General features: G+C 41.6%; 1 protein-coding gene across 1 annotated transcript in view; it reads left to right on the forward strand.

Moving 5' to 3' along the window:
- LOC129827278 (testican-1-like) overlaps positions 1-26,430 on the forward strand; it is a 300,288-nt gene that overhangs the window by 129,991 nt on the left and 143,867 nt on the right. The window contains exon 3 of the mRNA XM_055888009.1: positions 26,154-26,234. Within this exon, the coding sequence (XP_055743984.1) occupies positions 26,154-26,234 (81 nt within the window). The remainder of the gene's footprint in view (positions 1-26,153; positions 26,235-26,430) is intronic.

Raw genomic sequence — 26,430 nt, forward strand, 5'->3', positions numbered from 1 at the left:
TCTGGCTGTATCAATACAAACAGCCATTATTATCTGGCTGTATCAATACAAACAGACGTTATTATCTGGCTGTATCAATACAGCCATTATTATCTGGCTGTATCAATACAAACAGACATTATTATCTGGCTGTATCTATACAGACATACATTATTATCTGGCTGTATCAATACAAACAGACGTTATTATCTGGCTGTATCAATACAAACAGACGTTATTATCTGGCTGTATCAATACAAACAGACGTTATTATCTGGCTGTATCAATACAAACAGACATTATTATCTGGCTGTATCAATACAAACAGACATTATTATCTGGCTGTATCAATACAAACAGACGTTATTATCTGGCTGTATCAATACAAACAGACATTATTATCTGGCTGTATCAATACAAACAGACATTATTATCTGGCTGTATCAATACAAACAGACATTATTATCTGGCTGTATCAATACAAACAGACGTTATTATCTGGCTGTATCAATACAAACAGACATTATTATCTGGCTGTATCAATACAAACAGACATTATTATCTGGCTGTATCAATACAAACAGACGTTATTATCTGGCTGTATCAATACAAAAACAGACATTATTATCTGGTTGTATCAATACAGACATTAATATCTGGCTGTATCTATACAAACAGACATTATTATCTGGCTGTATCTATACAAACAGACATTATTATCTGGCTGTATCAATACAAACAGACATTATTATCTGGCTGTATCTATACAAACAGACATTATTATCTGGCTGTATCAATACAAACAGACGTTATTATCTGGCTGTATCTATACAAACAGACATTATTATCTGGCTGTATCAATACAAACAGACGTTATTATCTGGCTGTATCAATACAGCCGTTATTATCTGGCTGTATCAATACAAACAGACATTATTATCTGGCTGTATCAATACAAACAGACATTATTATCTGGCTGTATCAATACAAACAGATATTATTATCTGGCTGTATCTATACAAACAGACATTATTATCTGGCTGTATCAATACAAACAGCCGTTATTATCTGGCTGTATCTATACAAACAGACATTATTATCTGGCTGTATCAATACAAACAGACATTATTATCTGGCTGTATCAATACAAACATTATTATCTAGCTGTATCAATACAAACAGACATTATTATCTGGCTGTATCAAAACAGACATTATTATCTAGCTGTATCAATACAAACAGACATTATTATCTGGCTGTATCAATACAAACAGACATTATTATCTGGCTGTATCAAAACAGACATTATTATCTAGCTGTATCAATACAAACAGACATTATTATCTGGCTGTATCACTGGCTGTATCAATACAAACAGACATTATTATCTGGCTGTATCAATACAAACAGACGTTATTATCTGGCTGTATCAATACAGCCGTTATTATCTGGCTGTATCAATACAAACAGACATTATTATCTGGCTGTATCAATACAAACAGACGTTATTATCTGGCTGTATCTATACAAACAGACATTATTATCTGGCTGTATCAATACAAACAGACGTTATTATCTGGCTGTATCAATACAAACAGACATTATTATCTGGCTGTATCAATACAAACAGACATTATTATCTGGCTCTATCAATACAGACATTATTATCTGGCTGTATCAATACATACATTATTATCTGGCTGTATCAATACAAACAGACGTTATTATCTGGCTGTATCAATACAAACAGACGTTATTATCTAGCTGTATCAATACAAACAGACAATATTATCTAGCTGTATCAATACAAACAGACATTATTATCTGGCTGTATCAATACAGACATTATTATCTGGCTGTATCAATACAAACAGACATTATTATCTGGCTGTATCAATACAAACAGACATTATTATCTGGCTGTATCAATACAAACAGCCATTATTATCTGGCTGTATCAATACAAACAGACATTATTATCTGGCTGTATCAATACAAACAGACATTATTATCTGGCTGTATCAATACAAACAGCCATTATTATCTGGCTGTATCAATACAAACAGACGTTATTATCTGGCTGTATCAATACAGCCATTATTATCTGGCTGTATCAATACAAACAGACATTATTATCTGGCTGTATCTATACAGACATACATTATTATCTGGCTGTATCAATACAAACAGACGTTATTATCTGGCTGTATCAATACAAACAGACGTTATTATCTGGCTGTATCAATACAAACAGACATTATTATCTGGCTGTATCAATACAAACAGACATTATTATCTGGCTGTATCAATACAAACAGACATTATTATCTGGCTGTATCAATACAAACAGACGTTATTATCTGGCTGTATCAATACAAACAGACATTATTATCTGGCTGTATCAATACAAACAGACATTATTATCTGGCTGTATCAATACAAACAGACATTATTATCTGGCTGTATCAATACAAACAGACGTTATTATCTGGCTGTATCAATACAAACAGACATTATTATCTGGCTGTATCAATACAAACAGACATTATTATCTGGCTGTATCAATACAAACAGACGTTATTATCTGGCTGTATCAATACAAAAACAGACATTATTATCTGGCTGTATCAATACAGACATTATTATCTGGCTGTATCTATACAAACAGACATTATTATCTGGCTGTATCTATACAAACAGACATTATTATCTGGCTGTATCAATACAAACAGACATTATTATCTGGCTGTATCTATACAAACAGACATTATTATCTGGCTGTATCAATACAAACAGACGTTATTATCTGGCTGTATCTATACAAACAGACATTATTATCTGGCTGTATCAATACAAACAGACGTTATTATCTGGCTGTATCAATACAGCCGTTATTATCTGGCTGTATCAATACAAACAGACATTATTATCTGGCTGTATCAATACAAACAGACATTATTATCTGGCTGTATCAATACAAACAGATATTATTATCTGGCTGTATCTATACAAACAGACATTATTATCTGGCTGTATCAATACAAACAGCCGTTATTATCTGGCTGTATCTATACAAACAGACATTATTATCTGGCTGTATCAATACAAACAGACATTATTATCTGGCTGTATCAATACAAACATTATTATCTAGCTGTATCAATACAAACAGACATTATTATCTGGCTGTATAAAAACAGACATTATTATCTAGCTGTATCAATACAAACAGACATTATTATCTGGCTGTATCAATACAAACAGACATTATTATCTGGCTGTATCAAAACAGACATTATTATCTAGCTGTATCAATACAAACAGACATTATTATCTGGCTGTATCACTGGCTGTATCAATACAAACAGACATTATTATCTGGCTGTATCAATACAAACAGACGTTATTATCTGGCTGTATCAATACAGCCGTTATTATCTGGCTGTATCAATACAAACAGACATTATTATCTGGCTGTATCAATACAAACAGACGTTATTATCTGGCTGTATCTATACAAACAGACATTATTATCTGGCTGTATCAATACAAACAGACGTTATTATCTGGCTGTATCAATACAAACAGACATTATTATCTGGCTGTATCAATACAAACAGACATTATTATCTGGCTCTATCAATACAGACATTATTATCTGGCTGTATCAATACAGACATTATTATCTGGCTGTATCAATACAAACAGACGTTATTATCTGGCTGTATCAATACAAACAGACGTTATTATCTAGCTGTATCAATACAAACAGACAATATTATCTAGCTGTATCAATACAAACAGACATTATTATCTGGCTGTATCAATACAGACATTATTATCTGGCTGTATCAATACATACATTATTATCTGGCTGTATCAATACAAACATACATTATTATCTGGCTGTATCAATACAAACAGACGTTATTATCTGGCTGTATCTATACAGACAGACGTTATTATCTGGCTGTATCAATACAAACAGACGTTATTATCTGGCTGTATCAATACAAACAGACGTTATTATCTAGCTGTATCAATACAAACAGACATTATTATCTAGCTGTATCAATACAAACAGACATTATTATCTGGCTGTATCAATACAAACAGACGTTATTATCTGGCTGTATCAATACAGACATTATTATCTGGCTGTATCAATGCAAACAGACGTTATTATCTGGCTGTATCTATACAGACATACATTATTATCTGGGTGTATCCAATACAAACAGACGTTATTATCTGGCTGTATCAATACAAACAGACGTTATTATCTGGCTGTATCAATACAGACATTATTATCTAGCTGTATCAATACAAACAGACATTATTATCTGGCTGTATCAATACAAACAGACGTTATTATCTGGCTGTATCTATACAAACAGACGTTATTATCTGGCTGTATCAATACAAACAGACATTATTTTCTGGCTGTATCAATACAAACAGACGTTATTATCTGGCTGTATCACTGGCTGTATCAATACAAACAGACGTTATTATCTGGCTGTATCTATACAGACATACATTTTTATCTGGCTGTATCAATACAAACATACATTATTATCTGGCTGTATCAATACAAACAGACGTTATTATCTGGCTGTATCAATACAAACAGACATTATTATCTGGCTGTATCAATACAGACATTATTATCTGGCTGTATCAATACAAACAGACATTATTATCTGGCTGTATCAATACAAACAGACGTTATTATCTGGCTGTATCAATACAAACAGACGTTATTATCTGGCTGTATCAATACAAACAGACGTTATTATCTGGCTGTATCAATACAAACAGACGTTATTATCTGGCTGTATCAATACAGACATTATTATCTAGCTGTATCAATACAAACAGACGTTATTATCTGGCTGTATCAATACAAACAGACGTTATTATCTGGCTGTATCAATACAGACATTATTATCTGGCTGTATCAATACAAACAGACATTATTATCTAGCTGTATCAATACAAACAGACATTATTATCTGGCTGTATCAATACAAACAGACGTTATTATCTGGCTGTATCAATACAAACAGACGTTAATATCTGGCTGTATCAATACAAACAGACGTTATTATCTGGCTGTATCAATACAAACAGACGTTATTATCTGGCTGTATCAATACAAACAGACGTTATTATCTGGCTGTATCAATACAAACAGACATTATTATCTGGCTGTATCAATACAAACAGACATTATTATCTGGCTGTATCTATACAGACATACATTATTATCTGGCTGTATCAATACAAACAGACGTTATTATCTGGCTGTATCAATACAAACAGACGTTATTATCTGGCTGTATCAATACAAACAGACGTTTTTATCTGGCTGTATCAATACAAACAGACGTTATTATCTGGCTGTATCAATACAGACATTATTATCTAGCTGTATCAATACAAACAGACATTATTATCTGGCTGTATCAATACAGACATTATTATCTGGCTGTATCAATACAAACAGACATTATTATCTGGCTGTATCAATACAAACAGACGTTATTATCTGGCTGTATCAATACAAACAGACGTTATTATCTGGCTGTATCAATACAAACAGACGTTATTATCTGGCTGTATCAATACAAACAGACGTTATTATCTGGCTGTATCAATACAAACAGACGTTATTATCTGGCTGTATCAATACAAACAGACGTTATTATCTGGCTGTATCAATACAAACAGACATTATTATCTGGCTGTATCCAATACGAACAAGGATCCAGTGTCTGAGTTCTGGCCTCTGGGTTACATTCTCAGGCTGGGAGGAATGAGATATTATATAGAGTCATATAGTAGTTACAATATATGTCTGCAATTTCTGGAACATTCAGGATGCTAGTACTCAGACATACAGACACTCAGACATACATGCATGGCCATGCGCTCGAACGCACACACACACACACACACACACACACACACACACACACACACACACACACACACACACACACACACACACACACACACACACACACACACACACACACACACACACACACACACACACACACACACACACACACACTGTGACATCTGGCAATGAGTTTGGGCTGACTGGTTCCATTGTGCCTGTATGTGCTGATGGCTCCGGCTCTTCGATTCTACGGTTCCATGGTTCTGTGATTCTGAGCTGGGTTCCCAGAGAGAGGGAAGAGAGGTTTCGGAGAGAGGCTCTGCCAGAACCGACAGCAGGACAGACGGAGAGCCCAGAACTCTGACTCCCACTGGGCCTGTGTGTGTGTGTGTGTGTGTGTGTGTGTGTGTGTGTGTGTGTGTGTGTGTGTGTGTGTGTGTGTGTGTGTGTGTGTGTGTGTGTGTGTGTGTGTGTGTGTGTGTGTGTGTGTGTGTGCGCTCTGTGAAGCTAGTGGAGATTGCGGTAATATCACAAACACCATATTACTTTTCTCTCCTCGCTGTGTGAGAATCGTGTCACAGTCCAAAAGTGTGTCTCTCTCCTCGTTGTGTTTGGAACAGCAGTGACAGATGTCACCAGGTTTACCTCAATTTGTTTCTTTGGAAAAGGGTTTTTCCCCGTCTCTCCCAGGGGCTGCCAGGTTATTCTTCCCCAACAACCCCCTGTCATTATCATCTGCCTGTGTGGTATGATTTGACCTGTTGTTGGAACACTAATGAGATGACATCATCATTGTGCTGACAGCTGTAGCTCTTTTCGGAGGTGCAGCAGGAAAGGGGATGATGATAATGATGATGGCCATTCACACCAGTGACTTCAAACACAGCTCAGTCACAGGGAACAACCATCCATTGGCACAAATGAAAGGGTAGCGCTTTCCCAGGTTGACGTCGACAGTGCCTCAGGAAAAATACAGGACGTTCTTTGACAGTTCAGAGCTGTCTAAGATGTATGTGCGTGTTACTTCATGGCACGCCAAGTCTGCCCACCTCATTGCATTGCTGTGGTAACGGCCCATTGTCCCGTTAGTTTGTTTTAGCATTAGCCCTGGTTACCCATGGCGACCATGGCTGGCTAACCCTTTTGGCTTCTGTATGTCTGAGGCCTAATGGCCTGTTCTGTCTCGTGTGCCCTTCTGTTCATGTCTCTATTTGTGTATTTGTCAATTTAAATGTTATTTGTCACATGCTTCGTAAACAACAGGTGTAGACAAACAGTGAAATGCATACGGGTCCTTCCCAACAATGCAGAGAGAAAACAAATTGAAATAATAGAAAAATAATAACATGAGGAATAAATACACAATGAGCAACGATAACTTGGCTATACATTAACATTACAGTACCAGAACCGGGCCAATGTGCAGGGTAGATATACAATGCTGTGAGAAAGTATTTTCCCCTTTCTAATTTTCTCTACTTTTGCATATTTTTGATACTGAATGTTATCAGATCTTCAACCAAAACCTAATATTACATAAAGGGAACCGGGGTGAACAAATGACACATTTACACACGTATTTAATTTATTTCAGAAACAAAGTTGTGTGCCCTTGTGTGGGAAAAGTAATTTCCTCCTTACACTCAATTGGTTGTGCCACCTTTAGCTGCAATGACTAGCTGCAACCAAATGCTTCCTGTAGATGTTGATCAGTCTCTCATATCGCTGTGGAGGAACTTTGGCCCACTTTTCCATGCAGAAGTGCTTTAACTCAGCGACATTTGTCGGTTTTCAAGCATGAACTGCTTGTTTCAAGTCCTGCTACAACATCTCAATTGGAATTAGGTCTGGACTTTGACTAGGCCATTCCAAAACTTTAAATGTGTTGCTTTTTAGCCATTTTCATGTAGACTTGATTGTATCATTTGCTGCATGACCCAGCAGGGCTTCAGCTCACAGACGGAAGGCCTGAAATTCTTATGTAGAATTCTCTGATACAGAGCAGATTTCATGGATCCTTCAAGTCCTGGCACTGACGGAAACATGGCTCACCACAGATAACACTGCTACTCCTACTGCTCTCTCTTCGTCTGCCCACGTGTTCTCGCACACCCCGAGACCGTCTGGTCAGCGGGGTGGTGGCACCGGGATCCTCATCTCTCCCAAGTGGTCATTCTCTCTTTCTCCCCTTACCCATCTGTCTATCGCCTCCTTTGAATTCCATGCTGTCACAGTTACCAGCCCTTTCAAGCTTAACATCCTTATCATTTATCGCCCTCCAGGTTCCCTTGGAGAGTTCATCAATGAGCTTGATGCCTTGATAAGCTCCTTTCCTGAGGACGGCTCACCTCTCACAGTTCTGGGTGACTTTAACCTCCCCATGTCTACCTTTGACTCATTCCTCTCTGCCTCCTTCTTTCCACTCCTCTCCTCTTTTGACCTCACCCTCTCACCTTCCCCCCCTACTCACAAGGCAGGCAATACGCTTGACCTCATCTTTACTAGATGCTGTTCTTCCACTAACCTCATTGCAACTCCCCTCCAAGTCTCCGACCACTACCTTGTATCCTTTTCCCTCTCGCTCTCATCCAACACTTCCCACACTGCCCCTACTCGGATGGTATCGCGCCGTCCCAACCTCCGCTCTCTCTCCCCCGCTACTCTCTCCTCTTCCATCCTATCATCTCTTCCCTCTGCCCAAACCTTCTCCAACCTATCTCCTGATTCTGCCTCCTCAACCCTCCTCTCCTCCCTTTCTGCATCCTTTGACTCTCTATGTCCCCTATCCTCCAGGCCGGCTCGGTCCTCCCCTCCCGCTCCGTGGCTCGACGACTCATTGCGAGCTCACAGAACAGGGCTCCGGGCAGCCGAGCGGAAATGGAGGAAAACTCGCCTCCCTGCGGACCTGGCATCCTTTCACTCCCTCCTCTCTACATTTTCCTCTTCTGTCTCTGCTGCTAAAGCCACTTTCTACCACTCTAAATTCCAAGCATCTGCCTCTAACCCTAGGAAGCTCTTTGCCACCTTCTCCTCCCTCCTGAATCCTCCTCCCCCTCCCCCCCCCCTCCTCCCTCTCTGCAGACGACTTCGTCAACCATTTTGAAAAGAAGGTCGACGACATCCGATCCTCGTTTGCTAAGTCAAACGACACCGCTGGTTCTGCTCACACTGCCCAACCCTGTGCTTTGACCTCTTTCTCCCCTCTCTCTCCAGATGAAATCTCGCGTCTTGTGACGGCCGGCCGCCCAACAACCTGCCCGCTTGACCCTATCCCCTCCTCTCTTCTCCAGACCATTTCCGGAGACCTTCTACCTTACCTCACCTCGCTCATCAACTCATCCCTGACCGCTGGCTACGTCCCTTCCGTCTTCAAGAGAGCGAGAGTTGCACCCCTTCTGAAAAAACCTACACTCGATCCCTCCGATGTCAACAACTACAGACCAGTATCCCTTCTTTCTTTTCTCTCCAAAACTCTTGAACGTGCCGTCCTTGGCCAGCTCTCCTGCTATCTCTCTCAGAATGACCTTCTTGATCCAAATCAGTCAGGTTTCAAGACTAGTCACTCAACTGAGACTGCTCTTCTCTGTATCACGGAGGCGCTCCGCACTGCTAAAGCTAACTCTCTCTCCTCTGCTCTCATCCTTCTAGACCTATCGGCTGCCTTCGATACTGTGAACCATCAGATCCTCCTCTCCACCCTCTCCGAGTTGGGCATCTCCGGCGCGGCCCACGCTTGGATTGCGTCCTACCTGACAGGTCGCTCCTACCAGGTGGCGTGGCGAGAATCTGTCTCCTCACCACGCGTTCTCACCACTGGTGTCCCCCAGGGCTCTGTTCTAGGCCCTCTCCTATTCTCGCTATACACCAAGTCACTTGGCTCTGTCATAACCTCACATGGTCTCTCCTATCATTGCTATGCAGACGACACACAATTAATCTTCTCCTTTCCCCCTTCTGATGACCAGGTGGCGAATCGCATCTCTGCATGTCTGGCAGACATATCAGTGTGGATGACGGATCACCACCTCAAGCTGAACCTCGGCAAGACGGAGCTGCTCTTCCTCCCGGGGAAGGACTGTCCGTTCCATGATCTCGCCATCACGGTTGACAACTCCATTGTGTCCTCCTCCCAGAGCGCTAAGAACCTTGGCGTGATCCTGGACAACACCCTGTCGTTCTCCACCAACATCAAGGCGGTGGCCCGTTCCTGTAGGTTCATGCTCTACAACATCCGCAGAGTACGACCCTGCCTCACACAGGAAGCGGCGCAGGTCCTAATCCAGGCACTTGTCATCTCCCGTCTGGATTACTGCAACTCGCTGTTGGCTGGGCTCCCTGCCTGTGCCATTAAACCCCTACAACTCATCCAGAACGCCGCAGCCCGTCTGGTGTTCAACCTTCCCAAGTTCTCTCACGTCACCCCGCTCCTCCGCTCTCTCCACTGGCTTCCAGTTGAAGCTCGCATCCGCTACAAGACCATGGTGCTTGCCTACGGAGCTGTGAGGGGAACGGCACCTCAGTACCTTCAGGCTCTGATCAGGCCCTACACCCAAACAAGGGCACTGCGTTCATCCACCTCTGGCCTGCTCGCCTCCCTACCACTGAGGAAGTACAGTTCCCGCTCAGCCCAGTCAAAACTGTTCGCTGCTCTGGCACCCCAATGGTGGAACAAACTCCCTCACGACGCCAGGACAGCGGAGTCAATCACCACCTTCCGGAGACACCTGAAACCCCACCTCTTCAAGGAATACCTAGGATAAAGCAATCCTTCTGCCCCCCCCCCCCCTTAAAATGATCTAGATGCACTATTGTAAAGTGGCTGTTCCACTGGATGTCATAAGGTGAATGCACCAATTTGTAAGTCGCTCTGGATAAGAGCGTCTGCTAAATGACTTAAATGTAAATGTAAATGTATAAAGGCAAGTCGTCCAGGTCCTGAGGCAGCAAAGCATCCCCAAACCATCACACTACCACCACCATGCTGGACCGTTGGTATAAGGTTCTTACTGTGGAATGCAGCGTTTGGTTTTTGCCAGACATAATGGGACCCCAGTCGTCCATTTTTTTTTTGTTATTTGTAAACTCAGGTTCCCTTTATCTAATAGTAGGTTTTGGTTGAAGATTTGATAACATTCAGGATCAAAAATAGAGAAAATCTGAAAGGGTGCAAACACTTTTTCACGGCACTGTATGTAAATATAGGTAGGGGTAAAGTGACTAGGCAACCGGATAGATAATAAACAGTAGCAGCAGCATATGTGATGAGTCAAAGCAGATAGTCCAGGTAGCTATTGGTCAACTATTTAACCAACTATTTAGCAGTCTTATGGCTTGGGGGTAGAAACTGTTCAGAGATTTGTGTTAATCTCTGTATGTATGTGTGTGTATGTCTGACAGTGACTGTCTGTGAGAGTGGCTGAGTCTCAAATCTATTTATTTTTTTAAAGTACCTTTATTTAACTAGGCAAGTCAGTTAAGAACAAATTGTTATTTTCAATGACTGCCTAGGAACAGTGGATTAACTGCCTGTTCAGAGGCAGAACGACAGATTTGTATATTGTCAGCTCTGGGATTTGAACTTGCAACCTTTCGCTTACTAGTCCAACGCTCTAACAACTAGGCTACCCTGCGGTCTGATTGATGGGACCTGGCCAAATTACCCAGAAAATCATATTCTGCCGCAGTGATGGATTAACATGCTGATAGGAGAGAGGGAAGAGGAGGAGGTGGGAAGAGGAGGATGAGGAGAGGATGAGAAGAGTGGGGGTCATTTCTAACCTGTGCACAGTAGCGTCAGCGACAGAGAGAGAGAATGAGTTCAACAAAAGAAGGGAGAGAGAGAGGGGTCACACACAGATCATGTCAATTCCAAAGGCCCTGAAAAAGGGAAACAGTTTCTTAAATGATGTGTTTTGAAGGTATGCATTACAATGTGCATAATTGCTGCTGTGGACATTATGCATGGTGTGTAACTGTGTCTGTCTATCTCTCTCGTCATTGCTGGTAGCTGAGTGTAATCTGTCTGTCTGCTCCAGCTGATAAGCTGACAGCTAGCTCAGAGGTGACGCTGTGGCCTTTCCTGCACACGCTTATATCGCCCTTCCCCAGTGACAGGACATCGCCGTGGGTGGCAGGCAGCGCACACACTGCTCGCAGGTCAGATCCTGAAGGCCGCAGTAGGGAGAGGAAATGACAATCAGGGGTCTTAAAGGTTTAGACATAATATGATAATATTAGATACAGTACCAGGAGCATGTTCTGCTAAGGGCTGATTGTAGGTCAGATCTTGCAGCGAGCAGTGGGAGAGAAGGTAATAGGGGTCTATCTCTACAAGCTGAACCCAGGTCAGATTCAGAGTGTCAGTAAAAGAGCAGATCCAGGGAAGTTACCCCTGCTACTTTGTGTTGATGTGCACTGTATGTGTGGATAGCTTATTTTATAGTAGTAGTAGTATTTTTTATGTGTACTATGTCTTCACTGGGTTTCTGTTTTTCTGTGGCTGTGGTGTGTTTATGTGTGTGGTGTGTTTATGTGTGTGTGTGTTTATGTGTGTGTGTGTGTGTGTGTGTGTGTGGTGTGTTTATGTGTGTGGTGTATTTATGAGTGTGTGTTACTGAATGTGTGTTTATGTGTGTGTGTGTTACTGGATGTGTGTTTATGTGTGTGTGTGTTACTGGATGTGTGTTTATGTGTGTGTGTGTGTGTGTGTGTGTGTGTGTGTGTGTGTGTGTGTGTGTGTGTGTGTGTGTGTGTGTGTGTTTATGTGTGTGGTGTGGTGTTTATGTGTGTGGTGTGGTGTGTGTGTGTGTGTGTGTGTGTGTGTGTGTGTGTGTGTGTGTGTGTGTCAGTTTGCTTTTCATAAACGATCATTCAGAGTTAGAGACAGCAGGTGCTGTAGAGAGAGAGTCGAAAACAGCAGGTACGGGACAAGGTACCATGTCCGGTGAATAGGTCAGGGTTCCATGGCCGCAGGCAGAACAGTTGAAACTGGAGCAGCATGACCAGGTGGACTGGGGACAGCAAGGAGTCATCAGGCCAGGTAGTCCTGAGGTATGTGTGTGTTACTGGGTGTGTGTTTGTGTGTGTGTGTGGTGTGTTTATGTGTGTATGTGGTGTTTATGTGTGTGTGTGTGTGTGTGTGTGTGTGTGTGTGTGTGTGTGTGTGTGTGTGTGTGTGTGTGTGTGTGTGTGTGTGTGTGTGTTTATGTGTGTGTTACTGGGTGTGTGTTTATATGTGTGTTACTGGGTGTGTGTTTGTGTGTGTGTTTATGTGTGTGTGGTGTGTGTGTTTATGTGTGTGTGGTGTGTGTGTTTATGTGTGTGTGGTGTGTGTGTTTCTGGGTGTGTGTTTATATGTGTGTTACTGGGTGTGTGTTTGTGTGTGTGTTTATGTGTGTGTGGTGTGTGTGTTTCTGGGTGCGAGTTTTGAATGTTTTTATGTTCATTTCATTCGGTGATAGCTTGCTCCCACTAAAGGAGATGGCTATGATGTCTTAATGGCATGCAGAGGTCGTATCCTTATCTTATCAACCTGACTGGACACACACACACACACACACATAGTATACAGCATGGGTAAGCCAGGGCACTCTCGCCCCTCAGATCTGACTGACTGCAGCAATATGCAATTTCAGAGTCTGCCTTGTAGCCATTAAAATGCCTGCCATGTCCTGACATTTACTTTAACGTTTCCCATTTACAGGGAAAACATAGAGCCACTCTCAAACACACACGCACACACACAGACACACACACACACACACACACACACACACACACACACACACAGACACTCACATAGGTGCATTTTCAGTGCACTTTAAATGCATCACACACACAGGCAGGTGCGCGCACACACATTCACATAGCTACATGTTTCACAGCCTTCACACACCCCTCTCTGCACCCCCCAGCCATTAAGCCCCGCCCTGCCCCGCCTTGTTGGGTCGTTTCCACCAGGTCCAGATTGGATCAGAATGATAAAATGCTCCATTTCCTCCAGGTCTGCATCCTTGTCTCTCAGTCACTCATCGATTTATTTGTCCCTGAGTCTTTTTCCCTCTTTATTTTCTCCTCTGTTCCGTTTCTAATGGAGCTCGGAAACGCCAGCCAATCTTAAGCATGGAGAAGAGAGAGAAGAGTCCTTGGCGACAAATCAAAAACATCCCTTCCAAAAGCCCCGGCAGTAGAATCAGTATTCAGAAGATGTATGGGTCTGTAATACCGGCCCAGGCTCTTGTATATGGGCATGTCCTGCAGATTTGTGGACTTGTGATTTGTAATGAATTATCTGGTGAATGAATACAAAGGGAGGTTTACAAACAGCAGTCCCCCTTATCTCTGCCAGTGCAGTGTCAGACACACACACACACTCAGTAGAAATAATGTACACACTGTCCTCTTCCAACAAGCTATACATACTGTAGTGATTTCACACAGTACTGTACATATAGGCAGGCACACAATAGATACACAAAAAAAACAGCAAACAATCAATTCACATTTTATTGTTTGCGTACTCATATTATCGCGGGTGTAGTGAAATGCTTGTGTTTCTAGCTCGAACAGTGCAGTAGTATCTAGCAATATAAAACAATACACTCAAATCCCCCCAACATATAAGAAAGGAATGAAGATATATAGAAAATATTAGAATGAGCAACGTCAGAGTCCGGAATATAAATACATATGTACCATGATACCAGTCCACCAGGGCCCTCACCTCCTCCCTGTAGGCCATCTCAAAGTTGTTGATAATTAGGCCTGTCATTGTTGTGTCATCTGCAAACGTGATGATTGAGTCATAGACGTGCGTGGCCAGGAGCTTAGTGATGAGCTTGGAGGGCACTACGGTGTGAAAGGCTGAGCGTCGAGGAACAGCGTTCTGACATACAGTGCATTCGGGAAGTATTCAGACCCCCTTGACTTTTTTTTTACATTTTGTGATGTCGTGTCTTTGGCATCATTAAACTGAAGACTTATTTATCAAATAACTCTCTGAAATTATTATTACGCGATTAAACTGATTAATCATGTAACTGTAATTAACTAGAAAGTCGTGGCACCAAGGAAAATATTCAGATTACAAAGTTATAATTTTCCTAATATAACTCTACAGATATTTTTATATCTGATCAATTAGTCTTCGAATTAATGAATTATTATTTACCTCAAGTTAGTCTCATTCCAAACGTCGTAAATTGTTGGTTATCTGCACGAACCCAGTCTTCACTATGAGTCATCCATACATCAATTGTCTTAAATCATTTATTTACTAACTAAGTCATTCACAGAAATGCATAAACAAACAGTAGATAGTTACAAGGAAATGATAACGGAGTTTCCCTAGTGGGATAAACCGGTATCGCGGCTTGGTGGACTAAAAGGGAAGTGGGGGTCAACTGAGAAGTCACTACAACGTTGATAATTATAACAATTGAAATGCTAATCCTTTGCACATGAACGCTCACTCATTCAGGAACAATTGCAATCAATATATATATTTACGCTCAGTGTGTCGTCGAGATCTCTGTTGAAAAGTTTGTTTCTGTTGGAGAGTCTGTCCGCCCTCTCTCTCTTGCTCTGTCGTGGTTAGAATGGATAGTTCAGAGTGACATTCATTCATGTCGTTATAGAATAGGTGTTTCGGCGGTTGTCGGTCTTCGCGTTCAATGATACCGAATTCCTAGCTGCAGACTAGAAATTAATATCAAAGACTTTCTTATTCTGTCGGTATCGATAGTCTAAGAGTTTAACCACGTGGTATGGTTAAAAGATTCAGCCATCTACTCAAACCTTAGCTTATACTCAGGTTTATGGTCTCCTCTCAAACCTTGACCAGGAATAAAATGCAAATGAATTACTTAAAAATCATCCAATGTGATTTTCTGGATTTTTGTTTTAGATTCCGCCTCTCACAGTTGAAGTGTACCTATGATAAAAATTACAGACCTCTACATGCTTTGTAAGTAGGAAAACCTGCAAAATCGGCAGTGTATCGAATACCTGTTCTCCCCACTGTATATATTTATACATACAGTGGGGCAAAAAAGTATTTAGTCAGCCACCAATTGTGCAAGTTCTCCCACTTAAAAAGATGAGAGAGGCCTGTAATTTTCATCATAGGTACACTTCAACTATGACAGACAAAATGAGAAAATAAAATTCAGAAAATCACATTGTAGGATTTTTAATGAATTTATTTGCAAATTATGGTGGAAAATAAGTATTTGGTCACCTACAAACAAGCAAGATTTCTGGCTCTCACAGACCTGTAACTTCTTCTTTAAGAGGCTCCTCTGTCCTCCACTCGTTACCTGTATTAATGGCACCTGTTTGAACTTGTTACCAGTATAAAAGTCACCTGTCCACAACCTCAAACAGTCACACTCCAAACTCCACTATGGCCAAGACCAAAGAGCTGTCAAAGGACACCAGAAACAAAATTGTAGACCTGCACCAGGCAGGGAAGACTGAATCTGCAATAGGTAAGCAGCTTGGTTTGAAGAAATCAACTGTGGGAGCAATTATTAGGAAATGGAAGACATACAAGACCACTGATAATCTCCCTCGATCTGGGGCTCCACGCAAGATCTCACACCGTGGGGTCAAAATGATCACAAGAACAGTGAGCAAAAATCCCAGAACCACACGGGGGGACCTAGTGAATGACCTGCAGAGAGCTGGGACCAAGGTAACCAAGCCTACCATCAGTAACACACTACGCCACCAGGGACTCAAATCTTGCAGTGCCAGACGTGTCCCCCTGCTTAAGCCAGTACATGTCCAGGCCCGTCTGAAGTTTGCTAGAGAGCATTTGGATGATCCAGAAGAAGATTGGGAGAATGTCATATGGTCAGATGAAACCAAAATAGAACTTTTTGGTAAAAACTCAACGCGTCGTGTTTGGAGGACAAAGAATGCTGAGTTGCATCCAAAGAACACCATACCTACTGTGAAACATGGGGGTGGAAACATCATGCTTTGGGGCTGTTTTTCTGCAAAGGGACCAGGACGACTGATCCGTGTAAAGGAAAGAATGGCTGACTAAATACTTTTTTGCCCCACTGTATCCAATAACGTCCCAACCGAAGCATTTCTTCATGTCTGTAAAAGTAATGGCATTCCTGGTCACCCATGTCTAGCGTGCGTGAACAGGAACTGGCAATCTGCCAGACCAGTGACTCAAATAGCTCCCATCTGGCCCCACATCACACTAGAGGCTTCATTCCACTTTCTACTGACTGTTGACATCTAGTGGAAGGCGTATGAAGTGCAAACAGATCCATAAATTACAGGGATATGAATAGGCGATGACTTTCACAGCGACCCTTTTCAGAATTTTCACTTCCTGTTTGGAAGTTTGTCTGCCATATGAGTTATGTTATACTCACAGACATAATTCAAACAGTTTTAGAAACTTCAGAGTGTTTTCTATCCAATAGTAATAATAATATGCATATATTATGATCTGGGACAGAGTAGGAGGCCGTTCAATTTGGGCACCAATTCATCCAAAAGGGAAAATGCTGCCCCCTATCCTAAAAAGTTAATGTAGAGACAAACGTTTGTGCATATTTTTTTTTCATAAAGTTAATTTACGTAAATCGCTATTTAGCAAGTTATCTGACTAGCTAACATTAGCCAGCTAGCTAGTGTTAGGAGAATGAATTTGTAATTCGTGTTGTTTAATGTTTTAGGGACTCCTGAGAACCAGCAAACCAGGCTGTCGTCTTGTGAAACAGTGGATGTAAAGAATCTAGCTAGCTAAAGCATTTACTGCTAATTGAATGTACAATTGTGTAAGCTTGCCTTGCAATGCAGCTGGAGTAACATAGCTAGCTAACTATGTACTTGCTTATTGTGTAGTGGAGAATAAAAATAACTGTATGCCTATGGATGTGTAGCTAGCCACAGTATGTAGCCGATCTGTGTATGGACCCTAAAACGTTAGGTTCTGATACCAATACCATACCAATCTATGAACCTCAGCTATCATAGTTGTTGTATCAACTTCAAGTCTGAATGGCATTAATGAAGCTTATGGATAGAGTAGAATATAATAACTTTATTGTGCCAAGGATGCAAGTCCTATATACACATGTACTGTAGTTATTACCACACATGAGATTCCCACAGTGTAGCCTGTACATTGAATATATTCACTGATCATGTACTCTTCCTGGGAAAATAAAGGTGGGGTTCAGGTATGACTGTCTGAGATATTATTTTTCAGTCATATCAAACTCCATTATTTGAATGATGCTGTGTCTGCATGTATGTATTACAATTATACACTTCAACAGTGTTTACCACTCCTGCTCCTGGGACATCAATGATTACACATTGTAACTATGCAATAGACTAGAAACATGATTGATTTGTAATTCATATATAGAGAAAAAAAACTGTGCATATCTAACTCCCTTCATCTGCATTAATCTGAGGACACAGGATAGTATTTCAATGAAAATACTTAATTTCAACCAGTGGAAAATGTGAAACGCTTTATTGAAAGAAGTTCATTATCCAGGTGTTATAAATGCATTATAATTATGATAATTGTAATATTATAAATACAAGTTCAATCTTTACTTCAATGCACATATGGTGTGCATTATAAAACGAGGAAGAAAGACGAGGCGGGGAGAGAGGTATAGAAGACAGAAAGAGAAAGAGGTAAGAACAGCGGCAGACAACATATGATTCATGAATTACAGTGCTACCCTAATATTCTCTCAGTTCATCACAATTGTGGTGTCTCCTAACCAGCTTTGGGCCCCCAGTTGGCCCAAAGGTTATCTTAAGAGTGGGTGAGGTGGCGATGACGGTACTGGCTTCCTATCTCACATCAAAACATACCTGCAGACGAGTGACAAATGGATAGAGAGAGAGCAAGATTAAGCCTTGTTTTTTTTATTCTAACACGGTCAGTCATCTTAAATCAGGAGGTGAAATGCAAAACTGACCTTAGATCATTAACTCTGGGACTACTACATCTCTGTCTGTATTTCAATGTAAAGCATCTCTTTAATAATACTTCCTGTTGACCCGACCAAGTGACATCTCACCTGTGATCATACTGTGCCCTCTGTGTCAGCCAGTTCAGATGCAGGAGGGGTTCACCAAAACAGCTGTGTGTGTGTGTGTGTGTCTGTGTGGTCTCACCTGGTGTCCACACTAAGTGTCTACAGAGTACTTTATGCTGAAAAACAGACACATGAGGACAAACAATAGAAGATAATGTCAATAGAAGATACTGTATGTGACGCAGACACCTATCGGAGTGTACCTGAAACATTTAAATATAGAGGGCTATGTGTCTCACCACTTGGTTATTGCAAGGCTAACCCCCAGGGAAATCATGACTTGGCAGCAACAGATAGTCCAGTGAAAATGGCTGTGTTTATGTGGTGTAAATCTGAAAATTAGCAGCTGACATCTTAAGGGTTTTTTAATTATTGCATGTGAGACAGGTTCCATGTACAACAAGACAAGCAGAGATGGAGAAAAAGAACACAGAACAGTTTAATTACCTCTGGTTATGGACACTTTTGCCAGTAATAAAGCTTCCACAGCCTGTTCCTCGGACAGTGAACATCTGGCAATATCTACATTTTCGACCCCTTGATCAGCTTGCTCTCTGTAAGTAAAGAAAACAGCTTATTTTTTATAGATATGAAAACAATAACTGAGATATGACCATTCAGTCTAAAGCAGCAGCTTTTTAGGATCCGTCAATACAGCCCAGTGCTGCTTACCTGAGATGCCATCTTCGTAGGTGTCCGCTTTGACTTCCTTTGTGTCGGAAAAAAGTTGCTTTCAGAACAAATATTTTTGATTGAAAAATAAAAAAAGGTTTTGCTCTCGACAAAAAGACACAAATGTACCTCCATAGCATATAGTAATTTGCCTGTGAACAACCACACCTTCATACAAACGTGCTACTGTATGCAGAATTCTTGACGCACAACCGAAGATGCTACCATATCCTGCCAGCACGCCCACATGCGAGCCACTCGAGCAGAATGATGACGCGTGGAAGAGGGAAAGGAATGAGATGGGAACAGCAATTTGTTGAAAGTTGAGGAGAGGGCTAATAGCTGAACAATAAACTATTCAACCTTTACCAAAGAATAGTCTAATGGCCGAGCTAGGTGTGAAATCCCCCCCCCCCCCCCCCCCCCCTCCTATCACAGACCAGATTTGCCCTAACGACCAAGGGGTAGCTTGCTACTCAATGTAATAAAGTAATGACTTTTCAAATAAGTTACCTTACACGTTATGTTGGCTGACAATTTGTTAGCTACGCTGTCCTTACAAACCACATAGCTTATCATTACAGCAGTATGTACCGGTATGTTAGCTAGCTACCTAACGTTAGTAGTTATACATCAAACTTGCCAGTATATTAACTATAGGCTATCTAACTACCCAATGTTTATTGACATGATTATTCCCGTCATTCTTAGCTTAGCTAAATGGTATAGTCGTTGTGCTTTCTCAATGGACATTCGGGTGCTTTCGTAAATTCGCTCTGGCTATCTATAGGCTGGACAACAGAACGAGTCAAAATTCACCCAAGGCTGAAAAACGGCTTAAGAAAGTTGGCTAAACGGAAAAACAGGAAAAAAGCTTAATTCAATTGTTTCCAGCAGCACATTTACGTCACCAACGCTCTGGTTAACATGAAACTGCCTTACCAGCTCTGCTAGGGCGAGTAAAATGGTCAGAGTGGTCTCATTTGTGTCTGGAAGTAGCTAGCCAAAGTTAGCTTGGGTGCTTGACCGCCGTTGTAAGGCCAGAATGCTCAAATCAACCCTACTCCTCGGCCTGAACGTCCAGTGTGCGCTCCGAGGGCGAAACGGTCTGAATTTACAAACGGACAATTTTTCTATGAATGGAAACAGAATAATATTAATCATATAAATTAAGCCAAATTTCTTAAAATCAACCCCATATACTATGTTATTACAAAAATGTAACGGCATTCGTCTTCCTCCTCGTCAGAGGAGGAGAAGTTTGAAGGATCGGAGGACCAATGCGCAGCTTGGTAATTGTCCATAATGTTTAATTAAAGACAATAAACGTGAACACTACAAAATACAAAACAACAAATGTGAAAAACCGAAACAGTTCTGTCTAGTGCAGACACACGAAGACTGAAGACAACCACCCACCAAAACACAACACAAAACAGGCTACCTAAATATGGTTCCCAATCAGGGACAACAATTGACAGCTGCCTCTGATTGAGAACCATATCAGGCCAAACACAGAAATAGCAAAACATAGAAATACAAACATAGACTGCCCACCCCAACTCACGCCCTGACCATACTAAATAAAGACAAAACAAAGGAAATAAAGGTCAGAACGTGACAAAAATAGGTTTTAAATTCTCTGGTAATGCCAATACGGAATACTATCAAATGCTTCTCAAAGATAACCTCTGGTGGTCAAACTAGCAATAACTTGCAGTAACAGAAGAAATGGCTGAGAATGAAATGACGTGCCACAGAATGCTGCAGCAGCATGCAGCAGGGTGTGCCTCAGTATGACGCAACTTTTAAAGGAGGAACCACTGCACCTGTGCTGTTACTTCCTCTATTTCCTTCATTAGTCTAATCTCTTTTGAACTAAACTCCTTTTATTTTAATGATGAGTATTGTACATTTAAAAGTGTCCCACACAATAAGGGGATCTGTTGTACCTACAGTACCAGTCAAGAGTTTGGACACACCTACTCATTCAATGGTTTTTCTTCATTTTTACCATTTCTAAGAGCAAACCAGATGGGATGGCGTATCGCTGCAGAATGCTGCGGTAGCCAGGCTGGTCAAGTATATATCCACTAGTTCTAATGTATCCATGATATTCGTGATCTCCTTAAGTGCTTGAGGGTGATAGTTTGTAGTGTCTTTTCCTTTACGATCCATTTGAGGTACATAAAACAGTATTATAATCTCCCATCCTAATAATAGATTCATTCGTTGCTTGTGAGATCATTATATACAGTATATTTTTAAAGAATTGTGGATCATCATTATTTGGCCCATATAGATTAATTGGCTAGATCTGTTTTTGGTCTAGCATATTTAAAAGGATCCATCTTCCTTGAGGATCTGTTTGCCCAGTTTGCACAATCAGATCAAAATTGTTGTTAATTAATATAATCACCCCTTTTGAGTTTCTTTGCCCTTGACAAAAATATATTTCACAATCCTTCCCCCTCCCAATCCTTTTTCCATCCAACCTCCTTTATATTTGTAGAGTGAGTTTTCTGTAAACAATAGATGTGTCACGCCCTGGCCTTAGTATTCTTTGTTTTTCTTTATTATTTTAGTTAGGTCAGGGTGTGACATGGGGAATGTTTATGTTTTGTTAGTTTTGGGTGTTTATATGGTAAAGGGGTTATGGGGTGTAGTATATGGGTTTGTGTTGAGTGTAGATGTCTAGCGTTGTCTATGTATGTTTAGTTGTCTAGGAGAGTCTATGGTTACCTGAATGAGTTCCCAATTAGAGACAGCTGATTTCGGTTGTCTCTGATTGGGAGCCTTATTTAGGGTAGCCATAGGCTCTCATTGGTTGTGAGTAATTGTCTATGTAGAACGTTTGTAGCCTGTATGTATGTGCACAACGTTTGTAGCTTCACGGTTGTTTTGTTATTTTGTATAGAGTTTTGTGTCGTGTTCATCTTCGTGTTGTTAAATAAAAGAAGATGGCTTATTTTCCAACTGCTGCATTTTGGTCCGTCAATCCCCCACACGATCGTGACAAGATGTTATACGTATTATTTCTATTTTAGCCAGATAAAAGTTGATCTTATTTTTTTATGATCTGCTAAGCCATCACAATTGTAACTGGCTATACTTATTTCCCCGCTTACCATAAGATACCTAAGTTTCAGTCTTACTCACGTCAGCCACGGAGAACAAGAGCTCACAGTCCTCGTGAGTGGCAGTGGCCCGCATCGGTGGCACTGTGTTATCCCCGAAGCGGGCGAAGAAGGTGTTTAGCTTGTCCAGGAGCAAGTCGTCGCTGTCCGCGACGTGGCTGGGTTTCTCTTTATAATCCGGGATTGTCTTGTGTCCCTGCCACATACGTCTTGTGTCTGAGCCGTTGAATTGCGACTTCACTTTGTCTCTGTACTGACGTTTTGCCTGTTTGATTGACTTACGGAGGGCATAGTTGGACTGTTTGTACTCGTACATGTTCCCAGTCACCTTACCGTGGTTCAATGCATTGCTTTGCGCTTTCAGTTTTGAACGAATGCTCCCATCTATCGATGGTTTTTGGTTTGGATCATTTCTATTCGTCACAGTGGGAACAACATCCTCTATGCACTTCCTGATTAACTCAGTCACCAAGTCAGTGTATACGTCAATAGAATTCTCAGAGGCAACCCGGAACATATCCCAGTCCGTGTGATCAAAACAATCTTGAAGTGTAGATTTTGATTGGTCAGACCAGTGTTGAACTGTCCGTACCATGGGTACTTCCTGTTGGAGAGGGAGAGGACAACAGACAAGATCTGCTCCACAGGTCTATGAGAGGCTTTGAGATGTATTAAATGGAGCGGGAGCTGAGTGGAGAACAACTATCTAATTTCATTTTAATGCGCTGAGGGTTGTGGTGTTGCTTTGCAGGCTCTCGCCACGCATTGATTACAGACTTTAATAGGTTTCTGTATCAACAGCAGTGACCTGAGCTGTTATCTAGCCCACTCTGCATGATCTATCACTAACACACACTCAGTGAATTCAGGCCGCTACGTACACACACACACACACCAATGGTATTAGCAATTTATGTTCTCGCAGCCCAAACTGCCCAATCATGTCTGCTAAGTAATTTAATTCCTTTTTAAAGAGAGAGAGATGAGTATGAGGTGGAGGGAGGAAGGGAGTGATGGAGGGAACATAGGAGAGGGCGTGAGGGAACATAGCGGAGGGAGGGAGGGATGGAGGGAACATAACAGAAAGATGGAGGGAGGGAGGCAGGGCTGGAAGGGACATACAGTACTGTAGCAGAGAGGGTGGGGGTGGAGAAGTGCTGCAGCAGCGATGAAATAGATTTTTACAGTGTAGTGCAGCGCTATCAATTTGCAAAGGGAAAACAAAAACCAACAACAAGCAAAACCCCAAACCAAAATGAACAACAGGGTGGATGGTGTAGAAGTGCTGCTGCACTGGCTGTTTTAACCTGTTNAGGTTATCACAGAGTGTAAACGACACAACAGACAGAGAGAGGTTCAGATGAACATACATAACCCGAGTGGTTTACAACTGGCCTCCGAGAGAGCGAATAGGTAGATCACCTTCTCATCTCCTTCTCCCCTCCTTTGTCTCCTACTCTTACCCTATTTTCCTCTCCTCTCCTGCTACCCTCTTCCTCTCCTCCTTTCCTCTCGTTTATTTGTCTCCTCCACTCCTCCCCTTCCCTCCCCTTTTCTCCTACCCAATGCAACAACAGGAGATAGAGAATCAAGGTGAATAAATGTCTGAGTAATGGCCAGAGGTATTTTACCCATTGTTTTTTGGCAAGGATCACGCCATCGGGCCATATGCCAGGATGTCTGAGTGACAGTGAAGGGCATAGAGACAACGACCGAGAGAGAAGAGTAATATTTCACTGTAGAGAGAGAGGAAGAGGAGGAAGAGTAATATCACTGTAGCGATAGGGGGGAGAGTGAGGGAACAGGCAAAAGAGGGAGAGAATATAGAGAACTTCTGGAGAGGAAGTTGGGGACTACAAAGCGACTGGCTGTAATGAGAAAAATAAATAGAAGACTGGAGAAACAAATAGAGGCTGGGTAAAGAATGGAAATTGGAGGATGAAAGAGAGAGAGAGAGAGTTAGAGGAAGAGAGGAAATATAAAAATTGGTGTAGTGTAGCCTACACAAGTCAGCTGTTTCCTGGAAACCCTGGCCATAGACCTTAACCAGCACTGCCCTTCCACACTCCTGTGCCACTCTCCTCTCCTCCCCCTTCTTCCTTTCGTTCTCTCCATCCGTTTCTCATAAATCGTCTGTGCATTTATTTCGGGCCTCAGGGGAGAGAGTGAAGGATAAAGAATAAGAGCGGATCTGTCAGTGCCTCGTAAAAGCCCACTGCCTAATAAATAACAGTCTGGAATGAATTAGGAGATTAAATCATCACAACTCGTTAATGCCGGTGCCACAGCGCCAGATGAAAAACTCACCACATTGTTCTGTTTGTTCGCTAGTTCTGCTCGCTCCGTATTTAGCCCTAAGGCTTTGGTAATGTCTGCTAGTGTGTGTGTGGATGTGTATTGTGTGCTTTGGTTATGGGTTGGTGTGCAGTTTTGAATGCATTTTTTTCCCTTTGTTGCATTTTGGGTGATAACAGTACATCAGTTATTTTGTATCTTTCTCTGCTAATGGTTGTGATGGTTCTGATGGTTGTGATGGTTCTGATGGTTGTAATGGTTGTGATGGTTCTGATGGTTGTAATGGTTGTGATGGGTCTGATGGTTGTAATGGTTCTGATGGTTGTAATGGTTGTGATGGTTGTGATGGTTGTAATGGTTCTGATGGTTCTGATGGTTGTAATGGTTGTGATGGTTGTGATGGTTCTGATGGTTATAATGGTTGTGATGGTTGTAATGGTTGTGATGGTTCTGATGGTTGTAATGGTTGTGATGGTTCTGATGGTTGTGATGGTTCTGATGGTTGTAATGGTTGTGATGGTTCTGATGGTTGTAATGGTTCTGATGGTTCTGATGGTTGTAATGGTTCTGATGGTTGTAATGGTTGTGATGGTTCTGATGGTTGTAATGGTTGTGATGGTTCTGATGGTTATAATGGTTGTGATGGTTCTGATGGTTGTAATGGTTGTGATGGTTCTGATGGTTGTAATGGTTGTGATGGTTGTGATGGTTGTAATGGTTGTGATGGTTCTGATGGTTGTAATGGTTGTGATGGTTCTGATGGTTGTAATGGTTGTGATGGTTCCGAAGGTTGTAATGGTTGTGATGGTTCTGATGGTTGTAATGGTTCTGATGGTTGTAATGGTTGTGATGGTTCTGATGGTTGTAATGGTTGTGATGGTTGTGATGGTTATAATGGTTGTGATGGTTGTAATGGTTGTGATGGTTATAATGGTTGTGATGGTTCTGATGGTTGGTTGTGATAGTTCTGATGACTGATGGTTGTGATGATTGTTTGTGATGGTTCTGATGACTGTGATGGTTGTGATGGATGTGATGGTTCTGATGGTTCTGCTGGTTTTGTTGGCTTCACAGAGACAGAGGTGAGGCCCGGGAGACATGGGGGACCTGGAACCAAAGTCCACTCCAACCCAGGGAAGAGGAGAACAGAGGAGGGTGAGTTCCACATCATCAGCCATTCACACTGATGCAGTCAGTCTGTCCTCGGTTGAGAAGTAATTTTAATCGGCATGTGGGTGAAATAAAAACTGAAATCTCTCTTTCAGGTGCTGTTTAGAGCTTTTTAGGCTGTGCCATGACTTGCCAGTAGAGCTTTCAGGTGTTGTCTCTCTCTGTGAGTATGTGTGTGATA

This window comes from Salvelinus fontinalis, chromosome 29 (assembly GCF_029448725.1).
Source record: "Salvelinus fontinalis isolate EN_2023a chromosome 29, ASM2944872v1, whole genome shotgun sequence".
Classification (NCBI taxonomy): domain Eukaryota; kingdom Metazoa; phylum Chordata; class Actinopteri; order Salmoniformes; family Salmonidae; genus Salvelinus; species Salvelinus fontinalis.